Source organism: Mus musculus, chromosome 9 (genome assembly GCF_000001635.26).
Source record: "Mus musculus strain C57BL/6J chromosome 9, GRCm38.p6 C57BL/6J".
In the NCBI taxonomy this organism is placed as follows: Eukaryota; Metazoa; Chordata; class Mammalia; order Rodentia; family Muridae; genus Mus; species Mus musculus.
The window spans coordinates 105216048-105243587 of NC_000075.6; the positions used below are offsets into that span (position 1 = coordinate 105216048).

At 44.5% G+C, this 27540-nt stretch overlaps 1 protein-coding gene across 11 annotated transcripts in view; it reads right to left on the reverse strand.

Moving 5' to 3' along the window:
- Nek11 (NIMA (never in mitosis gene a)-related expressed kinase 11) overlaps nucleotides 1-27540 on the reverse strand; it is a 233369-nt gene that overhangs the window by 53892 nt on the left and 151937 nt on the right. For 8 of the 11 annotated variants that reach the window (XM_030244174.1, XM_030244175.1, XM_006511679.4 and 5 more), the window contains one exon: nucleotides 2504-2564. The exons of the other annotated variants lie outside the window; for them this stretch is intronic. In XM_030244174.1, the coding sequence (XP_030100034.1) occupies nucleotides 2504-2564 (61 nt within the window). The remainder of the gene's footprint in view (nucleotides 1-2503; nucleotides 2565-27540) is intronic. 11 annotated transcript variants of the gene reach the window in all.

Below are 27540 nucleotides of genomic sequence, written 5' to 3' on the forward strand. Positions count from 1 at the left end.
CAAGTTCCAGGACAACTAGGGCTACATAGAGTGACCCTGTCTCAAACAAACAAACCAACAAACATTTAGTTTATTATAATCTTCATAATCAAGCTGTCCAAATGTCTTATCCCAGCCTTAAGAGTAGGTTCCCTAGAGGAAATAGAACTGGTATCTACTTTATAATGCTGTGATGATGATGACAATAATTTTAGTTGTGCAGATTTATGTAAATTACTGTAGCTATTAGAAGGGACAGTATGGAAGTGCCTCGAACTAAAAATGGTTATAGTGCAGCTATTTCACTTCTGAGTGTGAAATGCAGTCAGCATGTCACAGGGTGCCTGCATGCATGTGTGTTGTCCTGATGTTCACTTAAAAGGTGACACGAGGCTAGAGAGATGGGCTCAGTGACAGAGTTTGAACCACAGCAAACGCATGACTGCTCACAGCCATCCCCATACATTAAGCTCTTTCCATAAATTTATAATTATCAACTGGCAGGCCTGCTCTTAGTCATTCTGTCGGGAGGATATCCACATTCACAGAGAGCTTAGTCGCCACACTCTCAGAGTGATGTGGTCTGGACGGATCCAGACGGCCCTTCCAGTATTTGGAAGGAGTAGGTACCTCAAGTGCCCTATGGGGTTTTTAGCAATCAACACTGAAGCTCACTTCTTTGTGTTTTCATCACATCAGTGATATGGGTAAATGATGAGTGTCTTTGGTGTCCCCAAACCCAGAGCCTCTGTCACTTAATGACCTACCCAATAAAATCTAGTGATTTGTGTGTTACCGTGGGAAGGGTTTCATGGCAGTGTTAGTTAGGAAGAGAAGGAGCCGGAATTCATTGTTCTTTAGTCACAGTGTCAACCAATCCTTCTCTTCGTCCACGCCCTGCTCTCAGAGTAACTGAGGCTAAAATCCAGAGTCTTTCTGAGGTTCTGTGGGACCAGTGGGGTTGGTCCTCCACACCGAATGTGTAATCCCACTTCCCTCCCACACACATTTCAGAAACATAGCTTTCAGAGCTCTGTCCTGTTCATCCATTTGCTCTCTGACATCTCGGACTCCCCTGTACCTTCCTCACTCTTCCTTTCTTCTGTAGCTTTACATCAGCTTTATCCCTTGTCTGTTACTTTGGCAGGGCTCCAGGCAGACATCAGTGCCACACACACATCCCATGCTCATTTTTATAAAAATATAAAACCTAAAAGGGAGCTTAGATGTCATCTACACATTCTAGGTTACTTTTTTTGTTTTTTTGGGTTTTTTTTTTTTTTTGGCAGAGGAGTCTGACTTTGTCAAGACACAATTTTAGGTAGAAAAGCCAATTTGTAAAACAGACAAGAGGGCAACTATTTTGTTCGCAGCTGGTAAATTAAAAAAGATTCACATCTGATTGCTCCTAAAATAATTTACAATGTCTGCTAGGGCTCTCTTCTTCACCAGGCACAGTATGAGTCTCTGGAAAAACACAGCTTCTGACCCACGCTGCTCAGTGTCCACCCCGATTCCAAAATATGCCCGAGAATCCTGCGTGGACCATTTCTCATCTAACTGAGATACAGAGAGAAAAATTGACTTGGCCAAAGGAAGCCTTCCTTGTCCTCTAGAGCATCCCCAGGAGCGAGATGCCACAAACACCTATTGCTGATATGCAGGAAGTCACTTCCCAGGGTGATGGTCAGGAGTGAAAAGTCAGAGCTTCGCTGTAACTATGGCTTTGTGCACAGGGATGTATAAACGCTGGAAAAAAGGCACATTCTACAGAAAGCTCCTGACAGATAGAGAGGACTGTTTCCCCCACATAAAAATGCCATCGTTGATCTCTATATTCTTGTCATCTCTTTTGAAGATATTGCTTTTGTTTTTATAATTAAAATTTGTAAAACAGTCACTCAAAATTTAAAAGAAAAAACCTCAGTCATTTTCATCTCGGCTCGTTTAGAACTCTGTGTGAAAAATCTATTGTCTAATGCTGAAAGTTATCACAGCTGGGCTTTTTGGATTAAAAAAAAAAATAGCAGAAGCCAAAAAATAGGGTTTTATCCTTGAAGCACAACAGTTCCATTTACTGAGGCTGACAACACTAAAGACGTTCCAAGCTTTGTTTTTTCAGACCAAATCTCTTCCAATAACTGACTGACCTTCAGAGTGACAGTCCTTTCAGCTTCACTGAATGCAATCTGCTCTGCTAGGACCAGCCGGGCAGGGAGAGCCCTCTTCCAGGGACTTTAAATGTACTATGCACTGCCAGGCTGCCGCTTGGTCAAAGAAGACTACCAAAATATCATTTACTTCATTCTTCAAGGCTGGTCATTGGTAATAATAATAAGGGTTTCCTCCTTGAGTTTCTTAGCTGTTACCTGAGACCCTTCGATCTCCGTCGGCCTCAGACTCCTCCTCTTTAAGATGCAGAATTTGGTCGGATGTCTGTAAAGTTCCTCAAAAGCTTTCCACTTCTTGGACATTCTAATAGAAGCAGCAAAGATCACCACAGAGCCTGAAGAAGCTGACTTACCTAGAGAGGTGTAACCCAGGACATGTTCCAAACACCCAACCAGCGCGGCAGTATCACTGTCCTGTCAAAGCAAGAAGCATGTTTAATGACAAGAACATGCTTAAGCTACAGTCAGGCAGCACACAGCCATAGACTTGTTTGCAAAGCTATTTTACAATGTAGCCGTGTGTGTGTGTGTTTATGTGTATACCTACATCTCTATATCTGTATAATGTGTGTGTACCAATCTGTAGATCCCCTGATCTTTCTCTCTGATGGGAAGGGTAGAGGCGAACACCATTAACAGTGGGGTCTCAGTGTGTTTGGTTTGGGGAGTGCAAGGCTCTACACTGAGCAGAGGGTCTCTGTTTGGTTTTGGGGGTTCATGGATCTACACTTAGCTTGCCCTGAACCCTTTCTTTTTTTTTTTTCCATTTTTTATTAGGTATTTCGCTCATTTACATTTGCAATGCTATACCAAAAGTCCCCCATAGCCACCCACCCCCTCTCCCCTACCCACCCACTCCCCTTTTATGGCCCTGGCGTTCCCCTGTACTGGGGCATATAAAGTTTGCGTGTCCAATGGGCCTCTCTTTCCAGTGATGGCCGACTAGGCCATCTTTTGATGCATATGCAGCTAGAGTCAAGAGCTCCGGGGTACTGGTTAGTTAATAATGTTGTTCCACCTATAGAGTTGCAGATCCCTTTAGCTTCTTTGGTACTTTCTCTAGCTCCTTCATTGGGGGCCATGTGATCCATCCAATAGCCGACTGTGAGCATCCACTTCTATGTTTGCTAGGCCCAGGCATACTCTGACAAGAGACAGCTATATCAGGGTCCTTTCAGCATAATCTTGCTAGTGTATGCAATGGTGTCAGCATTTAGAAGCTGATTATGGGATGGATTCCCGGATATGGTAGTGTCTACATGGTCCATCCTTTTATCTCAGCTCCAAACTTTGTCTCTGTAACTCCTTCCAAGGGTGTTTTGTTCCCACTTCTAAGGAGGGGCATAGTGTTCACACTTCAGTCTTCATTTTGCCCTGAACCCTTTCAAGTGCTTCCAAGCGAGTGCATGAGAGCTCTCATTTCATCTTTTGTTTTCTGCTTTCCAAATTTTCCATGAGAAACAAATATTATTTTAATCTTCAAATATAATGAATGCTATAACAATTTTAAAAACCCAAGATTTTATTACTCAATAGTACAGCAGGAATCAAAGAACAAATTTTTTTTTCAACATCTTTGGATGTCTGTGACCTTCAAGGAGTTCTGTATCAAATACTTACGCTCCTCATTTACCTCAGGCCTCGAGGAGAGCCAGCTATCTCCCATGAGAGTTGGGAGGATTTCAGAACCATACTAGACAACAAATATTGTCTTTGATGCAAAATCAATGTCTCCTCTTCACCCAGCAGGCTGCAAATAATAATCCAAAATAGCATCCTAATGATCTGGGAAAATGGAGCCTCTTCATTATTTTCAGGTTCATGGCTGCACTGGGAGGTGGGAGGGGGGCCGGGATTCATCATCCATGGATCACCTGCTCCATTGGAAGTCAAGAAAATATTGCACATTGCAACAACTGTCTGTGGGTCCTAGGAAAAGGCTACACGAGTGTGATGGGCTACTCTAACACATTCCATAAACATGCTGGATTTCATTCTGTAATATTCTCTGCACTGTGGGCAGCTACTTTTCAGGTGTGATGCAAAACTCAGCAGCATCTCATGCTCAGAATATATAGAAAAGTCAGCGAGGAGGAGGGCGAGGAGGAGGGCTTGCTCAGTTAATGGTGGTCAGTGGGGTTAAATACCAAACAAAGATCCTTAGTGACTGTTCCGGGAATAGGGAGGTAGGTACCAGGCATAAAAATCAAAGAAGGCCAAACTAATTCCCCCCTTCTCTACCTGTAAGGAGCAACCTTAAGTCACAGACTCTCCAGAGAGGCATCCTCTACCAGAGGGGACAGCATCTGCATCTGCTGCTGTTGACAGCAGCCAAGGGAGTGCAAGTTCTTTTTTTTTTTAATTTATTTTTATTAGGTATTTTCCTCGTTTACATTTTCAATGCTATCCCAAAAGTCCCCCATACCCACCCCCCCAATCCCCTACCCACCCACTCCCCCTTTTTGGCCCTGGGGTTCCCCTGTACTGGGGCATATAAAGTTTGCAAGTCCAATGGGCCTCTCTTTGCAGTGATGGCCGACTAGGCCATCTTTTGATACATATGCAGCTAGAGACAAGAGCTCCGGGGTACTGGTTAGTTCATATTGTTGTTCCACCTATAGGGTTGCAGTTCCCTTTAGCTCCTTGGGTACTTTCTCTAGCTCCTCCATTGGGGGCCGTGTGATCCATCCAATAGCTGACTGTGAGCATCCACTTATGTGTTTGCTAGGCCCCGGCATAGCCTCACAAGAGACAGCTATATCTGGGTCCTTTCAGCAAAATTTTGCTAGTGTATGCAATGGTGTAAGCGTTTGGAAGCTGATTATGGGATGGATCCCTGCATATGGCAATCAGGAGTGCAAGTTCTAAGCCTGGCTCCTCTACCAGGAACACTGGCCCTGGCCAGGGGCTTGATTTCCTAGTTGTTAGCTTATTTGTTTTAAATGTGTCTGAGTGTTTTTCCTGATGTATGTCAGTGCACCACATGTGTGCCTGGTACCTGCAGAAGCCAGAAGAGGGCATTGGATCCTGAGACTGGAGTTACACATGGTTGAGTGAGTGTGGAATTTGGGTCCTCTGGAAGAGTAGCCAGTGCTCTTAACCACTGAACCGTCTTTCCAGACCTGCAGTTCTTAGTTCTGAGAATCTGTGGAAATTGGAGGTTTCCATGATCCACCTGGGATGCTATTAGAAACACAGGGGGGTGAAAACATGGATTTGGAGACCAGGAATCTCAAGAACCATGGCACTAGTGGATTTGGTTGCTACAATACTCCCATCTTCTGGTTCACAGACAACACCTTGTGTGTTCACATGAAGGGAGAAAGTTTGCCTTGGGTTTACTTTATAAGGCCATAATCCATTTATAAGGAATTATGTCATGAGAGAACCCCCATGACATAATCAACTCCTAAAGCTAGTTCCTAAACCCACCTCCTTGGTGATTATATCTGTTGGAGACCAAAACATGCAGACTACAGCCTGAACCATATGATAGTAAAGGAGCCCCTCCCCCCAGCTCTAAAGCCCTCCTCTTCCGACCAAAGATGGATAGTTGCGGGGCTGGCGGGTGTATGGGAAGAGGGGAGAGGGGGAGAGCCGGTGTCCGGCCAGAGTTCCTGTGCTCTGGGCAGGTGGACGCGGGAGGACTGCTGGACACTTTCCACAAGGCCCCAGGTGGTCATCTGGCTATGTGAAGCCACTGACCCCACATGGCAGGGAGGTGGACAAGGGGCAACCCCCGGTACCAGGTTCTCAGTCTCCAGCATCCCATGCTGGATACCGCAGAAGAGCTGAGAACAGAATAGGGGCCCCGACAGGAAGAAGGCAGAGGGAAAGAGGTTCCCACACAGGCGAGAGTCTTTAGTCCGGCCCATGGCTGGAGCACAGGAAGGCCTTCTGACAGGAGATTAGTCATGGCTCTTTAGGGGAAAGACTATCCACATCATCCAAGCACAGTGGGCCTTGATGAGCAGAGACAGTCTATGGTTTTAAGGGCTTTATTGTAGAAAGGCAGGGGCAAGAGAAAAGGTAGAAAGAGAGAGAGACCAGCTATGGCCAAGAGGAGAGAAGGGGGAAAAGGAGAGAGAGAGAGAAGAAAGGCTAGAGACTAAGAAAGCTTAAAGAGAGAGGTAAAAGCTTAGAGAGTAAGAGAGAGAGAGAGAGAGAGAGTAAGAAGGAGAGAGAGAGGTTGGGCCAAGCAGCCCCTCTTATAGTGTGCTTGTTATCTTGCTGTTCCTAGGTAACTGGGAGGAGTCTAGCTGGAAGGTCAGAAGCTTGGGACATTGTATATGTGACTAAAAGCCACGCTTCTCCTGTCGGGGCTGTGGGGGTGGTAACTTTGACAGGAGCCTGGGGTTCTGGAGACACAAGGGAACGCCTTCTGTCCCATGTAGGTGAAAATTATCAACACTGGGTCCTACCGGGGTTCACACCTCAGCTCTACTGGAGACCAGGCTGTCTGTGGTTGCAGCAGCGTTCACCTGTAATCTCAGCATTGGGGAGGCAGCCCATTGCCCCACAGATAGAGAGGGTGACAGGCCATTTTACAAACATGGCTACAACAATCCCTTCCGCCTCTGTGTTCCTACACCACTTCTCATACCAACAGATGTGATCTGCCTCTTTCCCTGTCTCTGGATCTGAATTGACCCTGTAACTTGCTTTTCCTCAGAGCACATAATAGAAGTGGTGACCGATGACTTAGGTCAGACTAGATCTTGCAAAAATCTTTATTTTTTACTCCTTAGGAAGCCAGCAACCATCCTCTCCAGCTGTAGAGACTTCATGGAAGAGGCTCAAGGGCACGGGAAGTCATACGAGGGAATCATGGCCTCAATCAGCAGCTATAACCAATAGCGGGACGTGGTAAGTTGTGCTGTCTTGGACAGCTAAACTCACAGTTGGCAGCAAGAACCTGGGTGACTGGACAATAGCACAGGAAGCTGAAGAACTATTTATTCAGTGAGCACAGAGGAGCAGAAATCATCTGCAGAGACACCTCAAAGTGCATGCTGTATAAATATGAGAGCTGAGTTTGGAGCCCCAGCCTCCACAGAGAAAAGCTGGTTGCAGCATCCTTCACCTATAATCTCAGCGTTGGGGAGGCAGAAACAACAGGATACCTGGAGCTGTCGTCCAAAATCGGTGAGCTCCAGGTTCAGGGAGAAACTCATTCTCAAAAGACAGGATGTAGAGGGTGAGGATGACATCCAATGTCAATATCTAGCCTCCACAAGTATGGGACCTCTCCCTCCCTCCCTCCCTCTCTCTCTTCCTCTCTCTCTCTCTCTCTCTCTCTCTCTCTCTCTCTCTCTCTCTCTCTCTCTCTCTCTCTCTCTCTCTCTCCCCCCCTCTCATTGTCATTGTTTTAATCCACTAATTTTTGTTGCTATTTTACATACAAAAGGGTCATTGATGTGCTAAACAACTGAGGTTAGCTGACCAAGCATTTTACATTTTTAAATCCTGGAACCTGATCACAAGCCCTGGCTCATGAGAGCTCCTATCTGCACATCTGTACATTCCTCTTTCAGCTTCTGTGATGGATAAAGAAGCGAACAGCACCAACTCCTTGGGTAGCTATCTATTTCTAGTTAGACCGCAGGGCTCCTCTGCCACTCAAAGTCTACTGTTGCTGGGCAACAACAGACTAGACCCATTTAATGCAGCTCTTGTGTACACTCGTTTAGGACTTATCACTTGGGCTTAGATAGCCTATCAGGATGCTTGTCCCTGGAGAAGACCGAGCCCTCTTCTCTCAGCAACCATTGATTGTATTTACAGAAGTCTGCATGAAGACATGCATGCACCCTTCACCTCAGAGTCAACACTTTCTTATGTGTACTTGATCATTCTCCCATCTAAGTATTTACAATGGCATTTCTCAATCTTAGGACTATTGATATTTAGGACAAGATAATTCTAAAACAATGCATGACACTCAGCAGTACTTGTGGCTTTCAAACCAATAAACGCCAGTAGGACTCTGTCATAAGACCTCCCCAACCCAAGTTGTGAAGACCCAAAAATAGTGTCAGACTCTGCCCAACTTTTCCCATAAGGGTTAAAATCGATCCTGGTTGAAGGTTATCAACCAATCAGTCAATCAATCAATCAAATAACCAACCAGCCATTCATTCAATGGATCTACCTATCATCTATATTTTGACATACATCGTTGGTTGTATTGTTTTCCTGCTGGCCAAATCTTAAGTAATCTGAGGATCAGTAAAGACAGCACTGTCCTCCAAGTCAAGCAGCCACTATCTTCATCCATGCTAGCTTGCAAAAGAGCATCACTCAACTGTTGACATCCCTCACAGGGGTGTGGAGGGTGAGGCAGGAGAGCCTCACCAGAGTAAACATCCCCGGTAGGGTTCTGTTGCTGTTATAAACACCACGGACAAAAGCTCAGGGAGAGAAGAGTTTAATTCTGCTTACAATTTATAAACCACCGCTGAAGCCAGGGCAGAAAGCTGGAGGCAAGAACCAAAGCAGAACCACTTACGAACGCTGCTGATTGTCTTGCTCCCCTGGCCTGCTCGGCTCGCTTTATTACACCACCCTAGACCACCTAGGGCCATCACTGCCCTCAGTGGGCTGCGCCTTCCCACATCAATTAATAATAATAATAATAATAATAATAATAATAATAATAATAATAATAATAATGAAACTTGACTATAGGCAATCTGGTGGAAGCACTCCCTCAGTTAAGTTCCTGGCTTTCCAAATGACTCTAGATCGCGTCAACTGGACAAAAAGCTAACCAGCACACCAGCCACTCCTCCCAATCAGCTGTCTGCAATTCTGCCCTAACTGAATGTGGCTTTGGGATCTTGAGGCAGAGCTGCAGGGTATAGGCTGGGGATGACTAGGGGAAAGGGGCTCTATTATGCAGCCATGAGGAAGTCATCATCTATGGCAGGTACCTACCTCTGAGTGTGGCTGCTTTAGGGACAGACACCCATGCTCCTGCCCCAAATGACTGCTTGCCCATGCTCTGTAAATAAGCTCAGGACACTCACTGGGTCCCTAGGGGTGGCTTTGGAGGAACCAAACTTCAGTTTGTCACTGAAACCTTATGAGGGGGCTGACATTACCTTATCTCCCTCAAAGAGGAAAGTCTCACATTAGATGGTAAGTGTACTTTTTATAATTAAGTCAAAAGTTCTCTATTATGAAAAAGAAACAATTCACAACATCAGCACCTACACTTTTGAATGAATAAGAATTATAGGAAGGCAAACAGCTCATCCCTACAGTTCTATCGCTATTCGAACATGATGTCAGTGGGAGAAGTGCACAGAAGTGAATACCAAGGCTTCCCGTGGGCCTTTCCTGGTGTTCTGTGCCCTGTGGGCCCACAAGCAGAGACGGGGTCACAGAAAGCATCTGCCAGGCTCATGCCAGGTGGAGATGGGCTGCTGACAAAGTTGTTTCCATTTCCTTACTGTTTCACAATGTATTGAATTTTGGTGGACTTAACTGGCCCATGAAAATAACTGTATCTGAATAGATACCACATCATATGGCCACTAGCCTTTAGTCTTTGTGTCGGCCAAGTGCTGGAAGACAGATTTTTCCTAATGCTCTAGAAACAGCAAACATGACTCCTTTTTAAGTGAGTGTATCTGCTCCTCGGGGCTACATTCCCAGAGCCATTGACCTCTCCGCAGATAGGAAGGGCCTTCAAGGCGTAAAGAATATCCCCCCCACCCCACCAAAGTTCAGTTCTCAAAATCTGCCCCATAGGTTCAAATCAAAATTAAATGCACAGAATTTCTTTTTCAAAAACAAATCTCACTAAGCTTCAGAGTCAGCTGGCTGTTTATAGAGGGTCCAGTCAAACCCATTAACACACACAGTGGCTCTCAGCTCCTGCTCAGCAGCTATGGGAAAAACTATGGTATTTGGACAAATCTTCCATTTTAACAAATATTATATATATGCACATACACATATATATACATATATATATTCTCTAAAAAAGTATTTATTTTTTATAGTGGAAAAAAGAAAATTATCAAAGAGAATATATATATTACCCCATTCCCCCTCCCCATCTTTTCTATATAGCACTGTCCTTTAGATATTTCATTACATGTGATTATTTTTCAGATATTTGAAAGACACAATAATAACATATGTGTGTATCCATAGAGATGTGGATTTTGTTTGGGTTTTTCTACTGTGCTTGTACAGTTTTTAACAGCGGAACCAATCGACACCGTAAAAACGTGTGTATTTATCCACAAACCCCTATCATTGGGTGCCTAAGTTGTTACCATTTACTTATTGTGTTGTAAGTAGTAGTGTGATGTCTATCATTCCAAATCCTCACTTCATGTTTATTATTTATTTGGGCTAGCCACATGGGAATACCATGTCAATGAGAACCAGTGGTGCCACCGCCCTGGCTTTCCTCTGGCTCTTTGTCCACACGCTCACGTGCCCCAGTGGTGTGCTTTCTCACAGTGAACTGCAACGTAGCCATCCTTTGCACATCCTGCTTTCTACTGCATTCTACTTCCTCTTAAGATGCACCCACCCATGGGCCTGTCTGGTTTGTTGTTTGTTTGTTTGTTTGTTTGTTTGTTTGTTTACTATGCCAAGACTCCTCCTGTGTGAGCATGCCATCATTGGCTGGGGATGCTCTTGGCTCAGGGTTGTGATCATCTTTCTAATCCTTTAAATCTTGACTTCATGTCACCTGCAGAGGTCCTCTGATCACTCATTCTCATTAGACTTATTGCTGAGGTCATGTTCTATCATGGTGGTGGTTTGTTTCTTTCAATGCCATTCCCATAAATGAAGGCCAAGCTTTGTTATAATAAGTAGTGTGGATGGATAGCTACCTGACTATGCTTATTCTGTACACATTAGCTCAGAGCTGGGCACATGGGGGGGGGGGGGTAATTGATAAAATTTTAAGAAGCCAACAAAAATTAAAGCACACATAAATTCAAGGAACAGCTACCTTACCAGATGTATTTTATTAAACATATAGTTTTGTCAACCTGTGAAAACTAAGTGCTTCCTGGACTGTGTATTCAGATGCTGTTTTCTGTGCACAGAGATCTGGTTACAATCCATTGTCAAGCATCCTCTCTCTCAATGTTGTGTAAAAAAGGGTTTTCTATCTGGTTGGTTAATAAAGTGCTGATCAACCAATACCTGGGCAGGAGAGGATATGGCGGGATTTCTGATGAGAACCTGAGAATGAGAGATTTGCCATAAGATATTCGCCATGAGCAGGTTACCAGGGGAGTCACCACAAGGGCACAGATTGAGGAGGATGTCAGGGCAAGACCAAGATGGCAGGTAATGGGACACTGGCTGGAAAGTAGGTCAGGCCAGCATAGTCAGGCTAGAATACCTCAGAAGCTGTCCAGCTCTAGTGCTGAAGCTTATAGTAAATATACTGGGTTTCCATGTCATTTATTTGGGAGCTAAAGGGGCAACAGAAAAGCCTCCTGAATTATTTTACATTTGGTGCCCATTATGGTAAGCAAGTAATCCAAACCTAGACAGAAAACCAAATTTAGAAAGAACCAGACATAGAGTCTGAAAAGTCCTGGGTGGAAGGTGGGCTTTCTGGGGGGGGGGGCAGACAGGATGCTCTATGAGCAGAGCAGCTGAAGTCTGGGCAGCCACCAGAGCCAAGGAAATGGTCACAGCCTGAGAACGTGGATGGCTGCCAGCAGAGGTCAGAAGCAGATGCTTCTCCGAAGCACTACCTGGGTCAGGAGGGGTCGAAGGAGCATAGGGTAGAGAGAGCTATGAGTGCTGGTTTGCATGGAGCACACATACATACTTAGGATGTGTGTTTGGGGAGTGGATGCGGGGAAGGTGTACTGGGTTTCTGCATAAGATGCAACGACACACTCAAGCCAACCCTCCCACAGGGGAGGCTGTGCTGCTTCTTGTAACTTGGGGCTGAAGTGCACATTAGCTGGGGCAAATAGGCACAGCACCAAAAGGTGTCTGCTAGCACGAGGATCGACTCTCAATAGAGGGCACAGTGTCCCCAGCCTGATGCAGCCACTGGTACCTCCATGCCAGCCAGCACACAGCTTACAGTGAGATAGAACTGCCACTCCTCTGTGAGCAGAAGGCCAGGGACGAGGCTAGTTGCAGCAGGAGCTCTGAGCTGAACTGTAGAGAGAGGTAGAGCACGAAGCACATAGAAGAAACCTGAACACAGCCAAACTTCTGATCAGTTAAAAAAAAAAGTCTGAAACTATGCTTAAATTATAAAAAGAGAAAGAGACTGGATATGGAAAAAGCATACATAGGTATAAATAATTTAAAATTAATAAAATTCAAGGGAATAAGACATGTAGAGATGAAAAATGAGTAACACAGAGCTTATGGACCTTATCTAATATCCCCAAAGACTAGAAAGATCTGACGAAAGCAATCCATCCCATACACAGCCACCAAACCCAGATGCTACTGTGGATGCTGGGAAGTGCTTGCTGAGAGAAGCCTGATATGGCTGTCTCCTGACAGGCTTGGCCAGAGCCTGACAAATACAGATGAAGAAGCTCACAGTCAACCACTAGACTGAGCTCGGGGGTCCCCAATAGAGGGGATGGAGAAGGGAATGAAGGAGCTGAAGGGGTTTGCAGCCTCATGGAGGGAGCAACAGTGTCAACTGGCCAGATCCCTCACAGCTCCCAGGGACTGGACCACCAACCAAAGAGTACACATGGAGGGACCCATGGCGCTGGCCACATATGTAGCAGAAGACGGCCTTGTTGGCATCAGTGGTAGGAGAAGCCCTCAGGCTTGAGGGTGTTCAATGCCTCAGTGTAGGGGAATGCTAGGATGGGAGGATGGGAGTGGGTAGATGGGGGAGCATAGAGGCAGGAGGAGGGGGGATAGGATAGGGAGTTTCTGAAGGGGAGACCTGGAATTGGGAAAACAATTGAAATGTAAAGAAAATAATATGCAAGAAAAAATAAAGAATTTGATTAAAAAAATTTAAAAATCAAAAAGAAAGAAAGAAAGAAACAAAAAAAGAAACAAAGAAAGGAAATTCTAACGCTGAATGCAAAAAGGTGATCTGGCCTCTAAAGGCAAGATCATCACCAATAGATGGATCAATTAGAAATATAGTTGATATTGGATCTCATTCATATGATGACTTTATTAGAAGAAGTGATCTCTAAAGGTCTTGAGAAAATCCAAAATGTCAAATGTCTTAATTGTGGTAAACAAGGTCATCTCAAAGGGAGTTGTCAGCAGAACCAAGCTAATTGTGAGAGAAGGCCTGAGCCGCCTTTGGATACTCAGATGTGGCAAAGGCTTGTAACTGGACTAGTGAATGCAAATCAATCAACCAGAGTGAGACGGGGTAGCCCCTTGTTAGAAACTCCCGGGGTGGGGGGCAATATTAAATTCAAAACAGCCATTTTAGGTCAGCAGCAGAGAAACGCTGAACCCGCAGAACAATTACACATCACTGCCCTGAAGACAGACATTAGAAAACCCAGATATCAGAGTCAGAGCAGCTTCAGTAGATCAAACAAAAAACCCAGAAGGGGACAAGGAACAAGTATTTTGACAGAGTTCTATAGATAGATAATCAGAAGCCCAAACTAAAGGTATTTATAAAGGGCATTGACATTGAAGGCCTAGTAGACACTGAGATGTAATAATAATTCTCTTCAAAATCAGGGCCTCCCCCGACAAAACATATGGTAGACAGCAGAGAGGGAGAAAATGCAGACAGAAAACGCACAACTCCTAGTTTTAAAGACTCTTTCTAGGAATTCCACTTTCCCTTTTTGAAGACAAAGTCCTGCTAGGTGTGATGGTTTGTGATGCTTGGCCCAGGGAGTGGCACTATTAGGAGGTGTGGCCTTCTGGAGTAGGTGTGCCACAGTGGGTGTGGGCTTTAAAACCCTCATCCTGGTTGCCTGGAAGCTAGTCTTGTCCTAGAGGCCTTCAGATAAAGATGTAGAACTCTCAGTTCTTCCTGTACCATGCGTGTCTAGATGATGCCATGATCCTGCCTTGATGATAATGGAATGAACCTCTGAAGCTGTAAGCCAGCCTCAATTAAATGTTGTCCTTATTAAAAAAAAAAAAATCATGGCCTCCAAACCTGATTTCAAACTCCCAGAATCCACATAAGTCTGGACACAAGAGTGTGTGTCTGTAATCCAACTATTTCAACAGTGAGAGTGAAGTGGGAGGCAGACATGAAAGTCGCTGGAAAGTTGCAGGCCAGCTAGCCTTCCATGCACAGAAGCAAACAACAAAAAGAGTTCCTATCTCAAAAGAGTTGGGAGGTAGGAGAAACACCCAGGTTACCTCTGATCTCCATACTGGAACTCCGGCACAAGTATACCTGGGTTCATGTGCACAAACATGCAAGTACACACACACACATTAATATACACATATACTAAACACACACATATAATATATATATACTTATGTGTGTATATATATGTATATATGTGTGTATATATATATGTATATATATATATGAGAGTTTTGTATATAGTAGCGGGTTAATGACTAATATATATTGGCACCCTGTATATTAATATAGCATATAAATAACTTAAACATATTTTACATGATAGCAAAGCCCCCTCCCATGTTCCTGTAGTTATTCAGGAAATATTTGAAATATTTGGCTTTGTAGGTGATGTTAGAGGCATGTGGCAAATTAAAAGGTGACAAAATTCAGTAAAACAGACTACATGTCCCTTGAAGCCCTCTGGGTCAGTCACTGCCACTGTGACACCCGTACACACAGGAGATGAGCAGTTCAGTTGGGACACTAGCTTTGAATCACAACTTCGCTAATTCTTTGAAACCTCTTTTGGGAGGATTTAAAACACATGTATTGCTGAGAATTTTAATTATTTTGATTATTGATACAATTAGAGAGCTCAGAATCTGAAAAGCAGACTTCTCTTCATAGGGCAGTCTTGCTGATGCACAGAGCCATATCTAAATTGGGAAGATATCTCTCTGAGCATTATTTTTGGAATACAGACCTGTGGCAGACATGATAGGCCAGCTCCAGGAATATTCACATGCAGATGCCGAAGAGCACATGTGGGAATTAAAATGTAGCTGCCAAACTGAATGCAGTTGTGTTCAGAGAGCCACACGGCATCACACAGTTCATCTTTTGCAGTTCATCCTCTTTGCTTGTTTGTGAAGCAGGGTCTTATTCTGCTGCCCAGGCTGCCCACACTTCACCATGGAGACCTGACAAGAGCTCAGGGTACAGGGATAAGCCCACTACTTAGAGGTAAGCCCACAAATGATCATTTGTGCATTCTCATATATTGTTTTAGTTAAATTTAGCATTGAACACAGACAAGATGCTGCTTTGAAATGATGGTCTCACATGGAGTCATATTGCCATATCAACATTCCTCCCAGAATATATAACATTTAGTTTCTTGGTCACATTAGAAACTTTAGGCTACATGTAACCAGCAATACACATAGTAAGCTTAAGCAAACATTTTTACCACATCACTTTCCAAACATTCCCACAGTCCCTTCTTTCTCAAGAAATCAAGTCCTGACACTTTCCAGCTAGAACTAGATATTGTTCTTAAACCAACGCCTGAGAGGTGGAACATGAGAGCTGGGCTGTATAGAACAAAGGTGTTCTCTTCCAAGCCATAAGTGAAAGGTGGCACTGGCACAAAGCTGGGGTTCAGACAAATAGTACGGAGACTGGAGAGAGTACGGTCTTTGAAGCCAGCCTTCTTGAGGTTAAATCCCACCTTGCGTTTTGAGCAAACTACTTAACATATTCATGCCTAATTCCCCCATCTGTAAACATGAGTTGTAAGAAGACTCAGATATAGCACCATCTATGAAGTCTATAGATAGGCCCATTGCTGGTATATATGGACTGTAACATGTATTTGTTAAAAATATTCTCAAAAATGGCTGCTGAGTTTATAATTACCATTGCAACATCCAGCAGAGAACCCAGTCCATTTTGCTGCTTAAAACTTGTGGGATAGATAAGGGCATCTAAGAAATAACATTCCAAGGCAGTCTGCTTCTCTAGAGACTGTTGTTTACCTAAGAGACTGCAATCATGGTTGACCCATTCGAGCTACAACCAAACCTCAGTGAAAGGGGAGATGTGATGAAGAAGAGGCCTTGCCACACCTGTGATAGAACAACCCAACAGGAAACTACTTGTCGGAGAACCCAGGACCAAAAGGTTTGTCTGTTTATGCCTAATGTAGCGAGTATGTAGATGAAGATGCAGAGGAAGGAACAAAGGAAGATGGGTGTGTGAGCCTAGGATGCTCTGCCTCACCCTTCCATCTTCCCTGAAGATCTTCCCCCTCTTGATGAGTGAATGACTGGAAAACTCACCTGTAGGCTGGCCAAAAAGCAGTGTGTGCTTAAGCCGAATGTTGGGCAAGTTTGGAACTTAAGAGTCAGAAATGACAAATTAAGGGAAGAGGATTTACTTTAAAAGTTAGGTAAATACATAAAATTAATTCGTTTTTCATTGAATCCAAATATATGTATGAATATAGGGAGAGATCCAGACATTGCTTTCTGAAAAATGATAACTATATACAACATTGTTTCTTGTTCCAACTAAAAGGAGGATATTTGGGTGAACGGATGAGCAGAACCAGCTGCCATAAGAATTTAGCTTAGGATGCAGGTTGTGTGGGCAGACACCAACAGTCCCTTAGAGGCTGTGTATCTATCTTTAGATGCTCTCAAGAGCATCCTGGGGGTTACTCTGCTCACTGATCCTTTACCTGGAGGCAGTGAAAACTCAACCATCTGTCTACACACAGCATCCTCTATACTCATGGCTGGTGGGCTATGTTAACTCCCAAAGGTATATCCATGCAGAGGAGTCTTGTAGCTTGTAGATGTACACACACACACACACACACACACACACACACACACACACACACACACACACACACACAGCTTCACAGTTATACAGTGTCTTTTGTCTTACATCTTCCAGTGGCTGAAAGCTGCTCAGAGTGAGTGGAGAGGGATTTGTGGATGCCTTTGCTGTATGACACTAGGCATGGTACCATACTCTCCATTTGATGAACAACCCTTAGTAAGCTCCCACCTGTAGATCTATGCATGAAGAAGGCATGCCCTCCAGGATGGCTCCATCATTGGGAGAGCCCCGGCATGCTGTCATATTCACTGGTCATTGGTGTCAATGAGTATAAGGGATGTGAGGAGATGTTTTCTGTTGCCTTTTGCCTGTCCTCTCAGAGTCATCCCACCAAGGGTAACCCACAGGCAGGATGCTTTCCTACTAAGCCAAGGGCATTCTGGACCAGCCTTTTCCAGAGAAACCACATCTGCCTAATTCTGCAACATCCTGGCTGACCAAGCTGAAGCTGGAAAGCAGCAGAGGACAGGTGTGGCTTATGTTTATGAAAACTGCTACTTAGTTCCATTTCTAGATCCCCTCTTAAGGACAGTACTGATTCAGAGCTGCTCTCAGTGAGACAAGCTTAGCTAAAGGCACATGGATCTGAAGCTTGTGGCGCTATTTAAGAATGGATCTACCTGGACAGAGACCGAGCAGCCTGAGAGAAGACACCGCTCACCTCCACAGTCCATCCCCGCATTCTCATGATCTGTATCACCACAGATTTATCTCTGTCCCTCTCCCTCACCCTGCCTCTCCTTTCCTCCTTCCCTTCCTTTTTCCTTCCCTGTTTTACCTGTCATGCGCCCTTTTGTAGTGCTGGGACTCTAACGCAGGGTCTTGAACAGGCTAGGCAAGTGTTCTGACCCCAAGTTACTCCCAAGTTCAGGTCTGACTCATCTCTAGGCTTTCAGTTACTCTTCCCCAAATTAGCCTCTCATGTAAACTCCACTCTCCTCCCAGAGTTCAGGAGCCCTTCGTGGTTCAAGCTACAGGCCTAGCATCTCTAGATGCACGTGGTCCCTCTTGCTCACTCTGTGTCCACTTAAAATTGCCCAGCCTCTGCATCACCTGGAGCTTCTCATATATGGGTTGCTCTCTCTGGCAACTCTCCCTCATCCTAAGAGGCAGGCACATTCCCATTTCTTGAAAGTTCTCCTTGACTCTTCTTAGCAGCCCTCAGCACAAACCCCAATATTCATTTTCCCTACAAAATGATTCTTTGCTTCACTTATTTATTTTATGTTTGTGTGTTGACTTAATAATGGCTGCATGCCTGACTAGATTCTACTCTTCAGGTGTTCACTCATTCACTCGTTAATTTATTCACTCACTCATTCCTGCATGCTTTCTATAATATCTACTAAGAATTTACTCTGTGACAAATATTAAAAGTCCTGTGGGTACAATGCTGCATGTGGGGACCCAAGCATCTTGCTTCCTATTTCTAGTATGGACACAGACCTCATATGAAGAAATAGTAATAGAACTAGTAAATAGTACTAACTAGCATGTTGAACAGACTATCAAGAAAAATAAACAGGAAGGTGGAAGCACCAATTCTCTGGCTAGTGAGGGATATTTTATTTAATATAGCAAAGTCCTCTCCAGTAAGATGAAACACAGCAAAGACTTGAAGACATATGGATAGAGTATTATTAGTGCAGCTCATATAGAGAACATACTAGACTTCTAAAGACAGACATGTCTGGTGCCAAAACAAAGAAGAGGCAGGTATGACTGGACTGGACTGAGAGTGAGGACCTTCATGAAGAAGAGATGGGGAACCTCACTGAAGTGATGGTGAAGGGGTAAAGGCGGTGACAGAGGGCCTGCGCACAGACTTAGAATGAGATGCAAGGGCAGAGTATGTATGTGCATGTCAGTTTGTACGTGTGTGTGTGTGTGTGTGTGTGTGTGTGTGCATGTGTGCGTGCATGTGTACAGTTGGAAGCTCTTGTGAACTTTTCCAGCTGAAGTGCTGGAGGCTTTGGTTGCAAGGATGGAGACTCTAAGATATGATCACAGGCTATGTAATGAGGGAAAAGCCAGTGCCTTTTGCTGATGGGCTGGATTTGAACATGAGTGAAAGGAGGGGAGTGAAGTTTAACTCAGAAGGAGCCATAAATGGGGCAAGGGGTTCACCCTTAGACACGCTCATTTCTGGATGTCTATGAGAGGGTGTATGACTTTGACCTCTATTTTTGGATACATGACTAGGTACAGGAGTCCAGGCTTCTGGGAAGACAGAAACGATGAGTAGTAGACAAGCCAGGACACCACCCATTGTAGACAGTATCCAAACACAAGACTGGAATGCACACAAGGCAGGGCCATTCCTGTTGGTTCTCTACCATATATCAAGCGCTTGTGCCACTGAGCACATGATATGTACATGGATGTACAGTTAGCAACCCACTAAGTTTCTCTTTTGCCAGATGTTTTACTAAGCAATTATCTACCTTTCTGCAAACCGTATCTACAATAGCCCCAAGTCACAGAAACCTAAGTGACATGGCAGCCCCCTCTTCCTGTACACTCAGATGTGCCTTTTGCCTCCTGGTTGGGTCTCACTCGCAGCCAGACCCTTGCTCATGTTCATTCATAACTCATGGGAAGGCAGAGGATGCTGCTACCCAGAGCCAGAGGGCAGAGCTGGTGATACTTCTGTGGGGCTTCCATGAGATTAGGAGGCTGAGATCTCAGCTCCCAGCTCACAGTTGAGGCTGCCTTCTATCCTAATGTATATGTAGTGACAGGTTCACAGAGCCACATCATTAAAACTCAGACAGCAAATCAGCCCTCATGGCTCCAAAACTAAATGGCTCTTTCTCTGATTTCAGAACTTATGACATATGGCTGTCTCTGTTTCCACATTTCACGTTACAGCCTTGTTCACCCTGCATTATTAAAGCTTTCCACCTGCAGGTGTCTCCCATCAATGCCCTGGTTCCTTGAAAATTGGGGCTTATGAGAGCTTCAGAATTTTAGAGACATTTGTGGTATAACTTGTAATATGTTTTGGATTCATGTACAGGGTGAAGCTGAAAAAAAAAGTGGACTGATGGCATGATATCTATGCCAGCATAGAGTTCCCAGGAGCTGCCGACACCTGACTCTCCCTGCCACGCACCACTTCTCGAGTAGCAGCCTGTGGATGGAGGTACTCCAGTCAATGCCTCTGCTGGCTCTGTAACGGCTTAGTCTCTTTACACAACACATGCCCGATAGTCTAGGAAGGAAAGCCAGCAATGTAAGGGAGGTTATTAGGACCAAAAGAGAAAGACTTTCCAAATCCCCAAAGGAAGTCCTGGTGCTGCACACTTATACATGGCGGATGGACAGTCTCAGGTCCAGTTCTAGCTGAGTCCTCACTTAAGCCCCACGGAGCAAGCAGTGACTGGCCCCGTGTTTGAACCATGATTGGAAGCCATTACATCACTATCTATTTTCATGCGCTTTTGGTGCTGTCTTTAGATCCTCAGGATCCTTTCCCTCTAACTTCTCCAGCAAGCCTGCCATGCCCAGCTCCAGGAGCAGCCTCCCACGGGGAGGTCTGGGGACCCCAGGGTGGTCAGCACTGAGCTGCACTTCATGCCGGACGAGGAACAGAGGATAAGAAAGGAGAAGAAGCAAGGCAGTGATGTTAGGACAGCCCGGGAGGGGAAAGTGGGGCATCCCTCCACTGAACAACACTCGCTGAGGCTGTGGAGGGTGGTTAGCCCGCACAAAAGGCACATGCCTCTGGAAATACACATTATGCTTTGGAGGATGTGGCTGCTCAGTAGCCTAAGACACACTGGTGGGGTTACAGGAAAGAAATAGTTCAACCACTTGCAATAGCAGGACAGGCCACTTCTTAGAAATAATGATGGATTCTAAGGTCAATGCAGGGCAAAAGTGTTTCCTCCTGACTGTGCGGTTGACTAAATCAGGTCATTATTGGCATGATTTTAAACTATAAAATAAAGCAGTATCGCTATTGATGTTCAAAAGTTCTAGCATCTTCCATTTTAATAGCACACGAGAAAATAATTGCAAATCCCTCAGCAGGAGAGAGTTGGGCTTCGTTTACCTCACATGACTCTGCATTTTTCCCAGAACGGGCATTAGATTTGCCTTGTACATAGCTCAGTAATTCTATATAATAAGCGGCTCTTGCCTGACTTTGAACTGTTCTCTTGTATTTTGTTCCACTTCCTCTATCCTGAGTGATAGACCAGGGGCGGCCACTCCTGTGTAGAGCATAGCCTGTGGAAACCGTGCCTACTTGCAGTAGAGCATCTTAGCTGTCACCCTTCAATCCTGTTTCTTCAAATGAAAAGCTGAAATAGCACACTCGTCTCAGCTTTCAAAGACCTGGGTGTTAAATGCAGCACACACTGAAAAGGTGGCATCCTTCACTGCTTTCTGTTCAGCACCATGAAAAATGACTGACTTGCACTGGGAGACTATTGCATGGGGAAAATCATCTCTCTGAACACTCTAGACTACGGCAGAGATTCAGCCAGTGGGAGATTTAGAATCAGAGAGACTCTTAGAAACTAGAAGGGAACAGAGACATCTGGGTTTAGGGTCACAGCCCATTTTTATTCCGGGGTGCTACCCCTTTTGTTGAAATCTCAGGGAAACTTGCCCCCCTTCCTCCCTCCCACCATCACCTTCTCCCTCACTTTTGTCTGCTTCCTTACTAACATCAAGCCAGCCGAAGCTTAGTCCGATGCAGTTCTCATAAGAAAAGGTTGCTACAGGAAAGAAATAATTCACCCGTGGTGAGCACAGTGAGCTCCCACTCCAGTTACAGGATTCATCCCAGGAATCGGAAGACATGAACTCTGAGATTCCAGCCAATGAGGGTTCAGATGGGGTGCTAGGGCCTGGCCATTCCTGCCCAACACAGAACTCCTGCAAACATGCCAACAGCAGCCTTTGCCATGTGTGCCCTACCAGCTTGACCAAGCCTTTCCCAAAACTGTACAATCTTTCCTTTCCCATCTCTTCTTCCCTCAGAGCTGGCTCATAATCTGAGGCCCTCCTAAACCACTCCACAGGCAGCTCCCTTCTTATCCCATCCTACCCCACCATCTTTCCAAGAGGACTTGCAATAGCCCAGAATATAAAATACTGGCTATAAAATCGGGATTCCAAGAACGTAAGCTATTATCACTGTAATACACATGAACTGATAAAACCATTTGGTTTTTCCCTACAGCAAAAGCCTGTACTAGCAACAACCTTCATGACAACCTGGACTCAGTATCCCCAGAGGAACCTCAGGCCTTACCACCCTGAACCACTGCACTCAAGCACAGCAGCTTGTCCTAGTGCCATGATGTGCTGAGAGAATGCCAACTCCCCGCCCCCAAACTGGGGGACTTCCATATTAGCTTGGAAATGCAGCCCCCCCCCAGTAACCCTTCATCTCAGGAAGAGAGAATATGAGGGTTCTGAGGAGCCTTTTAAAGGAAGCCTTAGGTGAAAGTCTTTATTGCACAGACCCTTTCCTGAGACAATTGTGGGCCAAGTCATTATCTTCCATCTATGTATTTTTACCAGTGTCCTGGGCCATAATTCAGTCTTGGAGAGGGAATGATGGTCCTGGCAGTAAGGGACAGGCAGAATTAATAACTCCTTGCATCAGCCTGCATCCCTTGAGCATGATTGTGAGAGTACATGGACCACCCCTCAGTGACAGGTCCCACGGCTGCCACAGAGAACCTCTTGTGATGACAGCTATAAACTCCATTCTCCTGAGATCTAAGAGGACATTCCAATTTGGTGACCACAGACTTCACAGAGGAGCTATCAGCAGTATAATGGCTTGTTATAGAGGTGTTATTGATGCTTTGCTTAGCACAGTAGAGAAATGACAGTAATTAGATGTTTCATAAAAATGCTTTAGAGGCAATGCTGCTTAAAGAACAGCAGGGTTGGCTCAAAGAACCCAGCAATAAATCACAAAGAAGCCTGCAGCTGATTTTCCATCAGAAAGCACTTCTTACATCAAAATATGAAAGAACAATCAGCTTGGATCTGGTGATGCACACAGAGTCCATGGGTATGTTGCTACTTTAGCGTGCTCAGGGTTCAAGGGCTACCTTAGTTAGGGTTTCGTTGCTGTGAAGAGACACCATGACCAAGACAACTCTTAGAAAATAAAGCATTTAGCTGGGGCTGACTTACAGCCTCAGAGGTTCAGTCCATTGTCATCATGGCTGGAAGCATGACAGTGTATAGAGAGGCATGGTGTTAGGGAAGGAGCATTCTACATCTTGATCTGCAAGCAGCATAAGGAGACTGTGTGCCATACTGGGAGTATTTTGAGCATCTATGATGTCAAAGCCCACCTCCAGTGACATACTTCCTTCAACAAGGTCATACCTCCTAATAATGCCACTCCCTATGGGCCAAACATTCAAACCCATGAGTCTATGAGGTCCGTACCTATTCAAAGGACCACACTCCACTCCCTGGCCCCCACAGGCTTGTAGCCATATCACAATACAAAACACATTAAGTCCAACTTCAAATTTTCCCAGTCTATCACAGTCTCAAAAATATTTAAAAGTCCAGAGGCCAAGTCTGTTCTGAGATTCATACCATCCTCGTTCCAAATACAGGAAAGGGAACATAGTGAGGAAAGACTGGACCAAAGCAAGACTGAAAGCCAGCTGGGCAAACTCCAAACTCTGCGTCTCCTGCCTGATGTCATAAGTCTCTTTACATCTTCCACACATTTCAGCTTTGTTGACTTCAACACACTTCCTTCTCTTAAGCTGGCTCTACTTCCTGTTAGCAGCTTTCCTTGGTAGTATCCCACAGCTTTGGCATCTCTAACCTCTTGGGGTCTCCAAGGTTTCACCTTCAGAGTCCCACACACTGACCTTTCTAGGCCTCCATGCAGGGAGATCCCTATCATATACCTGGCCTCAGCAAGTTTTTTAGTTGCAGAGGGAGTTTCTATAACCCTGTTCTTTTATTCTTGACCCTAAAGCCAGAACCACATGGCTGAAGCTACCAAGTTCTGCTACTTGCTGGGGCTGTAACATGGCCCCTTTGTTCAAATCCATCTTTATCAGCTTTCTGTCTTTGATGGTTTCTCTTGCTGCCTAAGTTTGTCTGCTCTGGAACTTGCTCTGTAGACTAGGCTGGTCTTAAAGATTCTCCTGCCTCTGTCTCTAGAGCGCTGGTATTAAAGGGATATACCACCATGCCTGTACCTAAACTTTTCTTTAATTCATTTTCACTAATTGGAAGTTTAGCTGGGTGGGGTCTTGCCTGGAAGTCACCACTCCCTTTACTTCATCTAACATCTGGCTTTTCTTTAATCTGTTTATCTCCTTGAACACAGGGATTTAACTCCATTCTTCCTGGTGCCCCTTATCATTATAGATCTTTATAAGCATGACAAGTAATGACAACAGGACATAGCCCACACTAGGCTGGGTTTGAAATCTCCTCTGCAAATGTAATAAATCTAAAACTCTTCAATTTAGCCTCAAGCAGATTTTTCCCCCCCTTTGGACAAAAAGCATCCACATTCTTCACCAAAATATCACAAGAAGGGTCTCTAGGCAGCACATAAAATTCCTGTCCTCTGAACCCTCTTAACCCTGATCCCCGCCGTTCAAATCACCCCGAGCACCACGTCTTCCATGCTTCTTCTAGCATGGCCCATTAAGCAGCACTGAAAGCATTCCACTGGTTTCTTAACACAAAGTCCCAAAGTCTAAATCCTTTAAACAAAAACATGGTCAGCCTATCATAGAATACCCCAGGCCCAAGTACCAACTTCTGTCTTAGTTAGAGTTTATCCTGTGAAGAGACACTATGACCAAGGCAACTTTTTTTTTATTAGATATTTTCTTTATTTACATTTTAAACGTTATCCCCTTTCCTAGTTTCCCCTCTGAAAACCCCCTCTCCCTTCTCCCCTCCCCCTGTTCACCAACCCACCCACTCCTGCTTCCTGGCCCTGGCATTCCCCTATACTGAGGCATAGAACCTTCACAGGACCAAGGGCCTCTCCTTCCACTGATGACCAACTAGGCCATCCTCTGCTACATATGCAGATAAAGCCATTAGTCCCACCATGTGTTTTCTTTGGTTGGTGGTTTAGTCCCAGGGAGCTCTGAGAGTACTGAATTGTTCATATTGTTGTTCCTCCTATGGGGCTGCAAACTCCTTCAGCTCTTTGGGTTCTTTCTCTATCTCCTTCTTTTTACAAGGCAACTCTTATAAAGGAAAACATTTAATTGGGGCTGGCTTACAGTTCAGAGGTTCAGTCCATTATCATCATGGCGGGAAGTATGGCAGCGTCAGGCACACGTGGTGCTGGAGAAGGAACCAAGAGTTCTACATCTTGATCTGCAGGTAGCAGAAGGAGACTGTGTGCCTCATTGAGCATAGTTTGAACATAGGAGACCTCAAAGCTCAACTCCACAGTGACACACATCCTCCAACAAGTCCATACTTCCTCCAACAAGGCTATACCTTTAATAGTGCCAATTCCTAGGGCTAAGCATTCAAACCTATGAATCTATAGGGGTCATACCTATTCAAACTATTACAAGGGAAAAGCCAGCAAGCAAAGAGGCAACTCCAGAGATGGCTGCAAGCTTCACATACTTCACAAAGTGAAGAGTGACTGGGGTACCAGCACTGAGCTCTGAAGTACAATTTGTGTACTTCTCATACAAGATCCCTGCAGAATGGGAAGGTGCCCATCACAGCCTTACCCACCATCCCTGAAGAAAGAGAAACTGTAGCAAACTAATACTAGATTAAAATGCAGCTGTGATTATCTGTCCCTATCACAGATTACAATAGTATAACCCCCCCCACACACTTCCATCTCTGTCATACCATGTTGTTATAGCTTCCAGAGCAGGAATAGGCTGTGACCACTGTGACTCTGGGTCACAGCTCTAATATCTCTGTATCTGTGTCACTGTAGGTGAGCTACTTTTCTCTTAGAGGCCCAGTTTCATTGCCTGAATAAAACCACGTGAGTCTCAAGGATAGAACATCTTGCAACAACAGACTTAAAATCAATCACAATTGGTCCCATAACACGTGGAATATACGCAGCCCAGAGAACAGTCATTTATATTTATCATCTGTATTGAGAAAGAATTTTTAAAAATATTGCAACCATGACATTTTATTTTAATATTGAAGATGTTAGGCAGTACATTAAAATAAACAAGGTAACTAGGTAATTTTCATAATAATGGCTAAGTCACTATGTTTTTAAGTATGCAATTATGATCTGAAGTGCTTTAAACTGATGACTTCATTTGCTCTTATGTGACTAGGAACCATTTTTCTCTCGTTTTATGGGCTAGGACATTGGAAGACAGTCGAGCTTAGAAATTTGGACAAAGTAACAACACCCCATATAAGTGACAAGGCCTAGGCTCATTTATAGGCAATCTGACTTCCTGAGATGCATTAGAGGTCAGAGACAAGAGTTCTGGGACTGCCAGAGCTCTATTTCTTCACTCAGGTGATATTTACAACAGATTTTAATCATATGTACCTCTGATTTGGCCCTGTTTTGTTTTAAACTATTTAAAATTATACTATTAGTACATCAAAGTTTGCCACATGATGATCCGAGCAAAGACTGGGTACACATTTTTTTATGTCATGTTTTCCCACCACAGATATGGGGTGAGGGTAATGCAGTATTATGGCAATATTTGTTTCAACTGTTTGTAGTGGTGTTCAAGAAACAAACAGAAATCCTATTTTTGACTTGTAGTACTAGGTACCCTTTTCCCGGGGCCCCTTGGGGAGGAAGGGGAATGAGCATAAGGAATCTTGATATTGTGGCATTTGGGACCCCACCTCTCTTTTGTCCTACATTTTTGCTGATTTTCCTTGGCCCCTCTTTAAGTCATTTACATTCTCCTATGTTTTCTCTTTCTCTTAGCTTTTTCCTTTGCTTGATGCTAATATTTTCAAACTATTTACCTATTTTTTTTTATTTTGTATTGTGAGGTTTTGCCTGCATGCATATCTGTGCACTGCATGCATGACTGGTCCTAGCAGAAGCCAGAAAAAAGCATCAGATTCATTAGCATTGGTATACAACTGGTGTGATAGATACAGATGTAAGGTGCCATTTTGGTACTGGGAACCACACCCGGGTCCTCTGGAAGGACAGTGAGCACTCTTAACCGCTAAGCTACTTCTCCAGTCTTAGCTGGGTCTACACTTACACGTCCCAGGAGGCATTTCCCTTCCTCTCCTGGTCTACAGAACATGGGAGACATTTCTTATGGGTTCTACTTAATATTATGGTGAATTTCTTAGTGTTTATTAAGAATGGCTCAGGGCCTGGCTTTGGATGTTCATTCCTGAGATCCCAGCACTTAGGTCAGTCAGAAAGTTGAAAGTTCAATGCCAGCCTGAGCTACACAGTGAGAAACTCTTTCAATAAAAACACTTGAATTG